General features: G+C 39.1%; 1 protein-coding gene across 5 annotated transcripts in view; it reads left to right on the forward strand.

The window, feature by feature from the left end:
- Positions 1-13,503, forward strand: part of NELL1 (neural EGFL like 1) — an 883,212-nt gene that overhangs the window by 851,922 nt on the left and 17,787 nt on the right. For all 5 annotated transcript variants that reach the window (XM_003993068.5, XM_003993069.5, XM_045039061.1 and 2 more), the window contains one exon: positions 11,725-11,918. In XM_003993068.5, coding sequence (XP_003993117.2) covers positions 11,725-11,918 — 194 coding nt within the window. The remainder of the gene's footprint in view (positions 1-11,724; positions 11,919-13,503) is intronic.

Below are 13,503 nucleotides of genomic sequence, written 5' to 3' on the forward strand. Positions count from 1 at the left end.
TTTGGTAGAAACATTTGAGAAGCAATGATTATTTGACCCTCAGTTCAATTATCTTTTGAGTAGAGATGATGGTAAGGCTAACATTCTACGTTTTTTTTTTTTTTTAAGAACTAAATCATGAATTTTAAAGGATTTTGAAACTTTGAAGAATATGGGTATAAGTATTGTAAATTATCATTATACACAATAAAATGATACAAATCTTTGTTTCACAAAGATGTGTTAATAATGATGCAATAAAAGTACCTGGGGATGGCAGGGACACCAAAGCTTCTGCAGGTCCCTGAGTCAGATACACGGAAGAGATTATCTGCCTCACCCTGTTAAAATTTAACATTCCCAGGAGCAAGAATTCTATTTTATTTGCTGTGGTATTCCCAATGCCTAGAACAATTACTGGCCTATGTGCTCAATAAATAGTTGTTGAATAACTAAATTAATAAAGGGACTTAGAAATCATTTCTGTTATGAATGAGGACATTGGTCCCTAATTGCTACTTACTCTGAGGAGCTGAGCTGGACCACAGAGGCACTGCAACAATTCATTTTGTTTATCCTCTAGCAGCTTGAGTGGTGTCAAGTATAAAGAAAACTTTATACTTTCTTTACTGAGTGGTAAGGACAGATTTTAGTCAATAACAATTATTACAGCAGGGAAGAAGGTCCAGCAGGAATTGAACTCAACTTGGATTTGTGCAAGGTTACTGGGCTTTTTAAAAGGAGATTGAAGGAGTTGGGGTGGGGAGAATAGTGGGGGCTTGAGTAGAGCCAGGAGAAGGGGAAATTTACAGAAAGCAGGAAAGGCCATTGGTCCAGGTGAATCCCATCTGGGTTTATTAACCAGTTCTTGTTGAAGTTATGCCCCTAATCTTCCACAGAGACTGGACACAGGTGCCATACTATGTACAGGTGTTGGCTGAAATAAATAGGGAGCTTTCTGGGCAGCTGTGAGCCTTCCCATGCAGGAACCTAAGGGGGGGTTGAGCCGTGATCTTAATGATCCGCTCTTGAATGTAAAAGCTATGCTACTCTTCGTTCAGACGTTTTAACATGGAGGGATGTGGTGGACAAAATAATTTGTGCTGAGAGTCTGCTGTGTTTATAGGCCAAGGTTGAGGCCCAGTCAAGAGGAGGGCTCAGAGGAGCCTGATGAGAGTTTGCTCAAAGAGAGAATCTATGTTAGTGGCCTCCTTTGCTTTTCCTTGGAAACCAACATAATTTTGGTCTTTATAGTTTTACCTCCCTTAGGGTAAAAAACACAGAAAAAAAAATCACAATAAACAGAACTTGTCTCCTAAAAGCCTAGAGCAGAGTGGGCTGAAATCTTTTACTCCTTGTTTCATTTTCCCTTGACTCCACCAAATGCCTTCTAGATCCTTCCAGAGAATTTCCCTTCAAAATAGAAGGCAGCCCTAAATCTGTTTTCACTAATTCAGTTGATTAGGAGAAGCAATATGAAGAGAGGAAGAAGATCCAAGAAAAGATATCATCCAAGAAAACACACCATGAGATGACATTAAGGTTTATTTTTAGCTTGTTGGTTCTCTCAGTAGATACTGGCCTTCTTAGCACAGTTGTCCAAATTGTTATCCTTCATCAGTGTCCTAACTCTCCTTCTAGTGGAAAAGAGTTTTTGGAAGAACTTGACAACTTCCTAGAGGTTAGGGATCAAAATAAACAGAGTGGTAGAAGGAGACAATAAATAATAGGCATAAAAGGTTCTGAATTCTTAGGTGCTGTAATCTGACCCTCTTGTTCTTTAGACTGAGATCTTGTTTTAGAATTGTACCATTGACAATGTTTGGTTTTTATAATGTTTGTTTATTTATTTATTTTTGAGAGTGAGAGAGTGACTTTAGGGAGGGGAAAAGAGAGAGAATCCCGAGCAGATCTGTGCTGTCAGTGCAGAGCCCAACATAGGGCTCAAACTCACGAACTGTGAGATCATGACCTGAGCCAAAATCAAGAGTCAGACGGTCAACTGACTGAGCCACCCAAGTGGGTGTTTTTCTTTCTTTCTTTTTTTTTTTTTGACCTTTGAATTCTATGTAAATTGTAGGATGTTTCTGGTAGTAAATGAAATTATTTTGTAACCTGTCTGTGCCTAAAATCTTCCCTTGGCACAGAAGACAGAAGAAATTCTTTCTCATCTGACAATTTGTTTGAAAGAATGATTTGTCAAAATAGTTTCGGTTTCACCCCACCTGGATTCCCCATGTGTATTTGTCCCCAAGGATTACATTGTCCAAGGCTTCAACGCAGACAGAAAAACCATGTTTGTCTCTTCATTACTTTCCCTCTTTGGCACCTGCTTGTAAACACTCATTAAGAGAGACAGGTGTTTCAATAAATATTGACTGTCTAAGCAAACTGTTTAATTCTAAAAAATCTCTTTGTCCTCCTGAAGCTGGGTTCTTCCATTCTCTTCTTTCCTGTTCTCCATCTATTACCACTCATATTCTAACACTGGAATTAGAGGCTCAGTCCTACAAAGGAAAAAGTAATCATACCATCTGGAAATGGACAAGATCTCAGAAAATACCTTCTACAACTCCTATACTTTACCAAAGAGAAAACGGAGGTCCCTGAAGGACAAGGTTTTTTTTTTTTTTTTTTTAAATCACAGCTCAACCAGATTCAAATTTAACACATGTTTATGCATTTCTTAGTAAGAAACAGACCCTATAAAGATGCTGTGGGAGACACAAAGATACATAAGACCAGAATATGTCTTCTGAATGAATAAGGAAGATAGAAAACACAGCTCTGCATACAAGGTAACATAAAGGAGATATAAAATTAAAGTGGAAGAGGGTAATTTTTTTCAGTTGAGGGTGAAATTTTGTTACACGATAAAATGAATATAACAATAGAACATGTATGGCCCAGTGTTAGGCATTTAGCAACTTGTAAAACATAACTGCTCCACTCAGGGATGCAGAGGCCGCTAGAACATAACCCACCCTTTCACCTATAAGCAGATATATAAAAACAGAAATCTAGGGTTGCTGGCATCAGCACTGTAGCCTCTGTATGCAGTAAAATTCTCTTTGGATAGCAAGTATTTCAATATTTATAGATTTTTTATTTTCGCCACTGGTCAGAATCGTATTGATTTTGAACACATTTAATCACTAAGAAGCATGAGTTATTCATGGCAGAACGTAAACCAACTTGGTTAATTTAGGAAGCTATTCTGTTTTTTTGCTACTCTTGTTTTCTAACCTAGAATGAATTGTTTTCTCCATCTGCATTAGAACACCCAAATTTGCATAGCCTATAAATGTGGTCTGTGACCAAGCCACCTTCATCAAGTGTCAAAAAAAAAAAAAAAAAAAAAAAAAAAACCAAACAACTATATCCTTTTAATAATAGTCACTGAGGGGCGCCTGGGTGGCTCAGTCGGTTAGGCATCCGACTTCAGCTCAGGTCACGATCTCACGTTCTGTGAGTTAGAGCTCCGCGTCGGGCTCTGGGCTGATGGCTCAGAGCCTGGAGCCTCTTTCGATTCTGTGTCTCCCTCTCTCTCTGACCCTCCCCCGTTCATGCTCTGTCTCTCTCTGTCTCAAAAATAAATAAACTTAAAAAAAATTAAAAAAAAAATAATAGTCACTGAATATTAACACCAGATTTACTGATCAGGGTTCAGGGAGAGCTTAGAGTGTTAGCATTTCTGGCTTTGGCTGGCCAATGTACTGATCAAATCCATGAGAATTTGTGTGAGAATTTAGAATTCAAGAGGAAATCCTCAGTGAACAGATGAAGGTGTCAGCTTACAAAGAGCTCAGGACTGGTGGTAAGGATTTGAGTATATCCTGAAAAGATGGGCCAAGGGAATTCATGAGATGAAATGAATGCTATGAAAGAGGAAAAATACACAGTATGAACAAGAACAATGATAATAGCAGCTAATCATTTTTGAGAAATTACTACATGATAAGCAAATTGTCTTATATGCTTACTCAAATTATCAGATTATCCCTGGAGGTATTTTTTTATCCACACTTTTCAAATGATAGGACCAAGGTTCAGAAATGTTAGGTAAATCTACTACAGTTGCAGGGATGGGACTAAGGTGCAGGTGACTCATTTGTCTCCATTTGCCTAGAACTTTCCTAGGTTTAGCACTGAAAGTCACCTATCTCAGGGACTCCCTCAGTCCTAGGCCAACTGGGACAACTGGTCACATTAACTGGCACCTAAAGCTGCTGGATTCCAAAACTTAGGCTTTTCGTTGGTATGTTATGCTGCTTCCTCTGAGGGGGAAGACAGCAACAACCAGAGATGGAACCTTAGAAAAATTGGAGACGTCTCCACACAGGGTCCTTACTTGTTGGACCATATCTGTATTTGCCTATTTTATCTCCAGTCCCTAGCACTATGTCTAGGAAAGAGTAGATGCTCAATAAATATATTTGTAGTTAGTAAATTAATGATTGGTGATTAGTGATTGGAGGAATAAAGAGGTAAGAAGATGAATAGAGCACTGTCATACCCCACAAGGGTCAAGAAGAGAGCATTTAGACTGAAATAACAAATATTGTAACTTTTTTTTTTCATTTTTAAATTTTTTTTAAATGAAACTTATTGTCAAATTGGTTTCCCTACAACACCCAGTGATCATCCCAACAGGTGCCCTCCTCAATGCCCATCACCCACTTTCCCCTCCCTCCCACCCCCCCCCCCATCAACCCTCAGTTTTTAAGAGTCTGTTATGTTTTGGCTCCCTCCCTCTCTAACCTCTTTTTTTTTCCTTCCCCTCCCCCATGGTCTTCTGTTAAGTTTCTCAGGATCCACATAAGAGTGAAAACAGATGTTATCTTTCTCTGTATGACTTATTTCACTTAGCATAACACTCTCCAGCTCCATCCAAGTTGCTACAAAAGGCCATATTTCATTCTTTCTCATTGCCAAGTAGTATTCCATTGTGTATATAAACAACAATTTCTTTATCCATTCATCAGTTGAAGGACATTTAGGCTCTTTCCATAATTTGGAGTTGTTATAATATAACAAATATTATAATTTATTAAAGGGTGATGATTTTGCAAACTAAGAGTTGTGAGAAACTTCAGGATTTAGGCTTCTAGAGAGGGTCACATGGAAGCTTGCGAACATTTAGGAGAGGGTGAAGATGTGTAAATGGAGGTAGCAGCTAGTGGTGGACACTGAGGAAAAAAAGACCTGGATCTAGGGAATGGCTTAGGAAAGGGTGAGCCCAAACAAGGTGTTTTTCTTTTTCCTTTGCTTAAAGAGAGGGTCTGCTCAGTTAAAGGAAAAAGGGAAGACTCATTGGAGAGTAACAGAATTACACACTGATGGTAAGAGACACACTGTAGGAAAGGGTTTCTTCCTGGAGGAGGCTGGAACAAAGAGGAGTTAACACTGGAGGGACATTGGAACCTCTTCCCAAGAGGTACATAACAGCATCTCAAAGAGACCAAGTTGTAGCTTACTTTTCTTTTAGTCTTTACCTTTTCAGGCTGAACACCTCATGTTTCATTAAACTGACATGAGTTTAATCCCTCTTCATGCTGGTGGAGCGCTTCTGATGGTTCCAATGTGTATCAACCCCATCTTTAATAGTCTGTGTTCTAGTTTGGGACCTGAAAGTTTCTGTGCAGGTTAAAATTTCATTAGCCTTGTATTTTGCAAGCCACTTCAGACCTTGGATTTCCTGTTTTGTTTTTTGTTTGTTTGTTTGTTTTCCACTTAATTTTGCTGATCTGCAGTGTGTATATTTTTCCCTGTCATTTTCTCACTGCCACTGTAAAAGAGGCAATGTTACTTTAGCCATGGGAGAGGCAGCTGCACTCTATCTGGTCTATCATTAATAAACCCCCAAGCTCTGTTCTCATTTCCAAGCTATTAATGTCTGGTAATGATTTCCAAATCAGAACACACACAGCTGGATATTCAAACCCCAGGTTAAATTTTGTTTTCTGACACATCACCTGTTTTGAGTTTGAAAGGAAGACTAGATGGGATATGAAAGTTATTCAAGAAAGTGGAATATGGGATGATGAAAAAATTGACCTGCTACCAAACCCCTGACAAAAATGTTTCTCTTGATCTCTGAAATCAACCTGCAGAACTTTTAGCTCCTGAGGCAGGTACCATTACAGTTGTTATGCTATTAAAATTTCTGCAGAGCCATTTTTCTCGAAGGGTAGGGAAACTGTTCGAGGCTAGGTTGGGATTGGTTTGATTGCTGCTGATATAAACATTTCTGAATTGTGTTTTCTTACATGCCCAAATAACCTAAGAACCTCAAATTAAAGAACAAAGCAGATTGACTAGGCACAGACTTTTTTTAAAAGCAAAATTGAGTATAATAATAACAGCTTTCAGAAATTGTGAAAATGTCAATGCAAGAAAATTAGTTCTAATGTAAGCTTAGCCATAGAATTTTATTGAGGAAATTCTCATCTGAGCATGGAACATTTAAATAATGAATTTACAAGGAGAAACACAAGGAAATCGCAAAAAGCCATTACTTACAATAAGAAAAAACAAGTACACTTTAATGATTATAGATTTGAGTATGGAATATTTTGCCTGATTTTTGTTTCATTGCCTCTTTGTCATTGGAGGCCTGTCAGATGATTTTGGTAGGTATCATGGGTGAATGTCTTTGTGTTTGCTCAGCAGAGAACAACAGTTGCAATATGTAAATAGGGTGCCTCCTCCCTTTGGATGCCTTGGGATATGTATAATAGATTAAGTTGGCTTTGTGCAGAGCAAACAGGTCTGTATTACCAAGAATATGAATGATGTTGGTTTCCATAATTGCTAACATCTGGCTTTCCATAAATCTGTTAAACTGCATGGAAGCTGAATTAGATTTCTGTGTCATAAGTAAAGCAATTACATGGAACTTTGTAGACAATATGGTCCTATATTCAACTGCAAAATCCTTTCATTTTGGAGCAGCAAAAGCAGATCCAGGGTTTTTTTGCGCACACTAGGTGTGTTCATCTTTATGCTCAGGTTTCTTAATTGAGAGAGAAACACTGCCAATATGCTTACAACTTTGTAAATGAAAAAAATAATTAAATGTTAGAAAAGCATGTTATAGTTGGCCATTAATTGCCAATTTAGAGAGGATTTCAGAGAAGACCTTAAGTTAAAGATTCTTTTGCAGCTACTGTTGGAATCTTGAAATTACTCTTCCAGACATTTTCTGAAGTGCTTTGTTAATGGGCCTTCCTCTGTCCTTGTCCTCATGCATTTGACAGGAAACCGGAGTGGGGAGGGAGGAGGGAAGGTTGCCTTCCTGTTTCAGTGTGGTTACTATTTTGCCATATTTATTATACTCTAAACCAGACTTATGGGCTTCCCCAGATGAAAACTTAACAATAAAATGTGTTCCCTGAAGGGGAAGGTTGTGGTTCTGTCTTCTTCTTTCTGAACACCCAAGAGACCAAATTTTAGTAAAATCGGCTTTATAACAGTAATGGTCTATAAACTTCCCGGATTAAGTTAAGTGAAAACATTGTACAACTACAGTGCTTTCTCTTGTACTTGGCACTGAGAAGAGAATAAAGAAAAAAGATTTAGTCCTTGTTCTCAGTGAGCTCACTATCTATGGAGATGGATATATTAAGTAAGAGCTAAATGCAAGGATAGCATTGTATATAGAGTACAGAGTCAATAGTGACTGTTTCACAGAATGAAGAATGGTGATGCTTGATCTTGATTTTGAACATGACATAGGAATGAAGATATTATAGGAAGGGAACTACTTACTTTGTAAATTAATCTATACACCAACCCATTCCATGCAGACTAAGAGGAAGGAGAGAAGGGAGAGGGAGAGTACTCCCATAATGAGAAAAGGCATAGAGGAAACAACATGGACTCTTTGTGGATAACCCATTGCTTTTGAACAAAAAGGGGAAGAGACAGAAGCTAACAACTGGAATGTTAGATCAAGGCTTATATGCTGGGAGCTTAAATCATCTATTACAGACATCAGAGGATGACTGAGAGGTGGTAAGCAGGGGCGTGATATGGACAAATTTGCTTTTTAGAACACCAGTCCCTTGCGGAAGGTATTTAGAGCAGTCATTCTCATCTGACTGAACAGAGCCCCAATATCTGGATCCTACTTTATACACCAATTAAATCAGTCTCTAGTGGCGGTGAGCCCAGGCACCAGTACTTGTTAAGAGCTCCTCAAATGTGTCTACTGAGCCCACAATTGAAAATCATTGGATTAGAGTGGGAAGTCGCTGGAGTCAGGGAGACCAGATAGGAGGCTAATGTAGTAGTCAGGGACTGATGTGAAGATTTGAGTTAACACAGAGTTCAGAGAAATCTGAATATTATTTTTTATGATTCCATGTGTTATCTATCAAGTTACTCTCTATCTGTATCTCCCAGACATCCAAACTAGATTGTATATGTGATTAGAGAAGAGTAAGACCAAATATTTTCATTGCCACTTTAAGCAAAAGCCAAGGAGTGAGAATAATGCAAACATACCAGTTTAGTGTTGTTCCAAGATAGGATCTACCACCAACGTTGTCACTGCAGTGGGAGTTTAAGGAAGTGACTGATTACTATGAATTGGCATAATATTGGGAGATGCTTAATTGAGGAGGTAGGGCTTGAACTTTGTCTTAAATATCCACATTCTTTACATCAAGAAATATGTGAGTTCTGGGGCACCTGGGTGGCGCAGTCGGTTGGGCGTCCGACTTCAGCCAGGTCACGATCTCGCGGTCCGTGAGTTCGAGCCCCGCGTCGGGCTCTGGGCTGATGGCTCAGAGCCTGGAGCCTGTTTCCGATTCTGTGTCTCCCTCTCTCTCTGCCCCTCACCTGTTCATGTTCTGTCTCTCTCTGTCCCAAAAGTAAATAAACGTTGAAAAAAAATTAAAAAAAAAAAATATGTGAGTTCTTATGTTATCTACAATTTTTAAAAGACCAGAAATTCATTGGGTATGGTTTTAAACAGGCGATAAATAAGTGTCAGAGAGGCTAAATAATGTGACTAAGGACATACAGTGATATGTAAAATGCCTTTTATGTAGTAAGCACTCAATTAAATTGAGAACTTGTTTTCAAACATGGGTTGCCTGACTCCCACATCCAATGCCACTCTTAATTGAGAAGAGTTAGAAGAAGACGACTTGGGAGACAAGAAAGGTTTCCAGGTAGGAGCACCATATGGTCAAATGTGTGGAGAATAGCATGGACACAATGGAACAGTAAAGGCATAACTGAGGTCAGATTGTAGTTGACTGGGAATCTGGGTATTGTAATTTGGGTTCATTTCCACAGTTTTTAAAGGAGGAATCATGGGGTGCCTGCGTGGCTCAGTCGGTTAAGTGTCTGACTGGCTCAGGTCATGATCTCATGGTTTGTGAATTCCAACCCCTCATCGAGCTCTCTGCTGTCAACGCAGAGCCCGCTTCACATCCTCCAACCCCCTCTCTCTCTGCCCCTCCCTTGCTTGTGTGCTTGTCTGTCTCAAAATAAATAAATAAACTTAACAACAACAACAAAAAGAGGAATCGTTGTTAATTAACTAAATGTCTTGACTGAGACTACATTTAATGAGACAAAGACAAAAATCTTGGAATAAAATATTTGAACTCCGTAACATTTTCTACTTTGTACCTTTACTGTGAAGCCAAATTTTCCAACAGTGCATGCAGTCAGTAATAGAAGATAGGTCATTTATTTCTCATTATTTTTAAGTCACAGTAGTTGCAAAATTATAGAAAACTTTGAGTATGTAATTCTCAGAATTTCAACTAAGGATACTAAAGAGGATCCATATAAGATCTTATGCTTGGAAGTGGGTTGCAATATCTAGAGGGTTAATAGTTGAAAGTAGATAAAACCACAGAACATCCTAGTATTCTGAAAGATGACTTTAGACCTTGAGTTAGTTCAGAAAAGAACTCTAGAGCATGTGTTAGAAGGCCCAGGATACCACCTTTGCTTCAACGTGGTACTAGATGTGTGACCACTTACTCATCTCTGTGCCTTAGTTTCTTATTTTGTAAAACGAAAGTAACTATTTCCGTCTTGCAATTATATGGCATAACTCCTGGAAAAGCTTCAAAAAACTTTGACACACTAAGTATAAAGCACTAACAGTAAATATATATTATGCCTTTAAGCACTGTTGCTTTGAGTACTTTAGGGAAAAATGCCACTTAGAATTATTTTTTCTTTAATTTAGCTCACAACCCTTAACCAAATGCCCACAACCTATACATATTTAACATGAAATTTAGGAAGTAGAGTAAGTTAATTCATACTGTTCTTTTTTTTTTTTTTTTTTTACGTTTGTTTATTTTTGAAAGAGAGAGTCGGGGGGAGGGGCAGAGATTAGGGAACAGAGGATTTGAAGTGGGCTCTGAACTGACAGCAGAAACCCCAATACAGGACTTGAACTCACAAACCGTGAGATCATGACCTGAGCCTAAGTCGGACGCTTAACCAACTGAACCACCCAAGCACCCCAATTTATAATGTTCTTATTTTAACTTACTATAGGGATTAAACTTCCTGATCAGATGCCTAACAATAGTTATCTATATGTCCTTCTAGTGTTTCTCCTTGTCACCTACATAAGGGCAATGTCTTAAATGTCATTGTTAACATTTATAATACCTAGTGTTCAAAAAAACCTTGTGCACAGAAGGATCATCTGAAGGATATTTGAAGGACATAGCACTAGATTGACCAGTGGAGTACAAGACTATGATAAACAAATGACCAAAATCTTTAAATCGTGTAAAGATTGTCACAAATAAGAAAACTCAAGTTGACTTTTCTTGAGTGGTCTCAGAACTAGCACCAATAAGTAGGAGTTCTAGGGGAAAATATATTTCATTTCATTTAAGGAAGACATTTCTAAAAGAGTTATCCGATGGAATTGGCTGCCTTTTGAAGTAATAGATTGCCTGCTGGGAAGAGGCTCAATCCAGGACTGGACAGCTATGTGTTTGAGATGTTAAGGTCACTCAAGCTTTGAATGTCTGGGAAAGCTGACTGGATTTTTGCTTTCCCTCCATACTTAGCTGTCATTCAAAAACCATAAAATATATGTGTGTCTTCCATCCTCATCCATGCTATATGTACCATAGCTCTAAGATGTTTTTTTCTGGGGACAAAAATGCTTCTGACCATTAGGATGGAGAGGATTTGATTAGGCAAGGCAACTACCAAGAATTAGTCCCTCTTCTTTCACCCTTGGCCCCAGGATCTGGGGGAGTCTGATTGGTTCAAGGTTGCCCTAATTGCCCACTTATTCCTACTCAGTGGATGATTTATTCACACCTTTTCTAAAAGACCCAGATCTGTATAGGGTGTATCCCCACTGTTAATGAATTAGGACTATTTATGGCCTCTAGATGGTACAGCTCTCGAGAATATCCTAAAACTGGATTAGAGCTGCTACTGGATAATTTAGTAATTGGAGTCCAACAGCTGCAGGTTTGAGTATGAGACCTGCCACCTATTAGCTCTATGACCGTAGGCATGCTATTTCATTTCTATGAGCCTCAGCTTCATTATTTGCAAAATATAGGAACAGATTTTCCTACACAGAGCTGCTTTGCAGAGTAAATGAGATAATGCATGTGAACAGCTTGGCACAGTACTTGGCACAAAGTAAATGCTCAGTAATATTAATGCTATTGTAAATGACATTTTCTAATCACAGTCTTGGCTAAATTGTAAAGCTCTGTGCCTTCTTTATTGCAGACATTGATGAATGTGCCTTAAGAACCCATACCTGTTGGAATGATTCTGCCTGCATCAACCTGGCAGGGGGCTTTGACTGCCTCTGTCCCTCTGGGCCCTCCTGCTCTGGTGACTGCCCTCATGAAGGAGGACTGAAGCGCAATGGACAAGTGTGGACCTTGAAAGAAGACAGGTGCTCTGTCTGTTCCTGCAAGGTGAGACTAATACAGTGCGGCAGGAATTGTAACTGTTCTTTTCCTCCCTTCACTCTTCTCTTCCGCCCCACCTCTTTCCCCCAGGCGTTGACTTGCTGGTCTCCTGTAGTTTCTGAAAAGGCTTCTCTCATTCTAATCCATGCTACAGCTAATGATGATGCTGAGTGGCAGGCAAACCTGTTTTGAATTGATCATGCCATTAGTGAGAAGTGAGGTGTGCAGTTGAGAAGAGACTGCAGAACACGGGGGGAGTAGGGCAGAGAAACCAATGTTGGTGCTCCCACCGAGAGCCTACAGTGCCTTTCAGGTTGGTTGGGTGAGAGATTTAATGAGCTCTCATTCCACACTTACACAGACTTGCTGATTAAAACTACTCTTTGCCTGAAATGATCACCTGCATGAACTTGCTTATTTTTGTGATAACATCATCCAGAAAAGCAAGGCACATAGGCTTGCTTCCAGCGGTCAGAGATAGGTGGACCTCTGTTCTGAACAAATGGAAATGATAGTATGAGGCCTGCTGATAAATGATGTCTTCTTTCCGTTCTCACTGCTGGGCTGGCTATTCCTTACATTAGGTTGTTTGGAAGTGAGTTTAATGCTTATGAAAATAAGCCTGTCATCCCCCGGTTTTAGCTTTATGCTTTGCAAAATGGGCCTATTAAAATGTTTGATTTCCTTGTGCTTTATTTTTTCTTTTGTTGATCTTGCTTATTCATTTTCCTTTGAAACTGCTTTACTGTAGCTCTTGCATTGTATTTTTATGTCTGTGGATGGGACTTTTTAATCTTGGGCTTTATGGGCATGGGAACCACAAGAAATGACTTGTTTAGTAGTCTCTTAGGGAGCTGGTGTCCTGATAAATTCAGAGAGCTCCCTGGGAATAGAGTGGAAATGAACCTTCATTCACCTGTCTTCAAGTCTACCACACCTCCAAAGGACCTGGGAGCACCCATTTAGGAGAGCTACATTACCAAGTGTTTAGATCATTACTCCATCATGCTCACTTTTTACCTTATACATGCATCTGGTTCCACACATCCAAACACAGGTCCAGTGACCCCATTTACTGAGCACCTCCTCTGTTCCAAGCACCCTGTAATTTAAAAACAGCATCACACTTAATTCTTACAGCACAGCTTTGAAAGATACAGTTTCTGAGTTTTAGGGTAAGTAATGTACCCTAAATATCACAATACATAAATATCCAAGCTGGGACTTGAACTCTAGTAGTTTTCCCCAAATTTCATAGTTTTCTTATTCTGCCACAAGTCCTATAACTCTCCACAGATGATATCTGCTCATGTATTTAAAACTGATTAAATAGGCAATCTCACCTGATTAAGCTCAAACTGTAACCTTAGTACTGTATTAGTGACACAAAGGGCAAAGTTTTTAACAGAAAGAAAAGCTTGTTGTGGTTTAAAATAGTTGAGAAAGGTATATAGAAAAGGTTGGCAGGTAGGTGTCCATTCAGCCAGCAAAACAAGAAGGAATTCCTTTATTAGTGCTTTTCTAGAAAATACTGTTTTTCCCAAACTTACGAGGATGATCACAACCTGACCCGGAAATCCTTTTTAGGATT

The sequence above is a fragment of the Felis catus genome, chromosome D1, assembly GCF_018350175.1.
Source record: "Felis catus isolate Fca126 chromosome D1, F.catus_Fca126_mat1.0, whole genome shotgun sequence".
Classification (NCBI taxonomy): Eukaryota; Metazoa; Chordata; class Mammalia; order Carnivora; family Felidae; genus Felis; species Felis catus.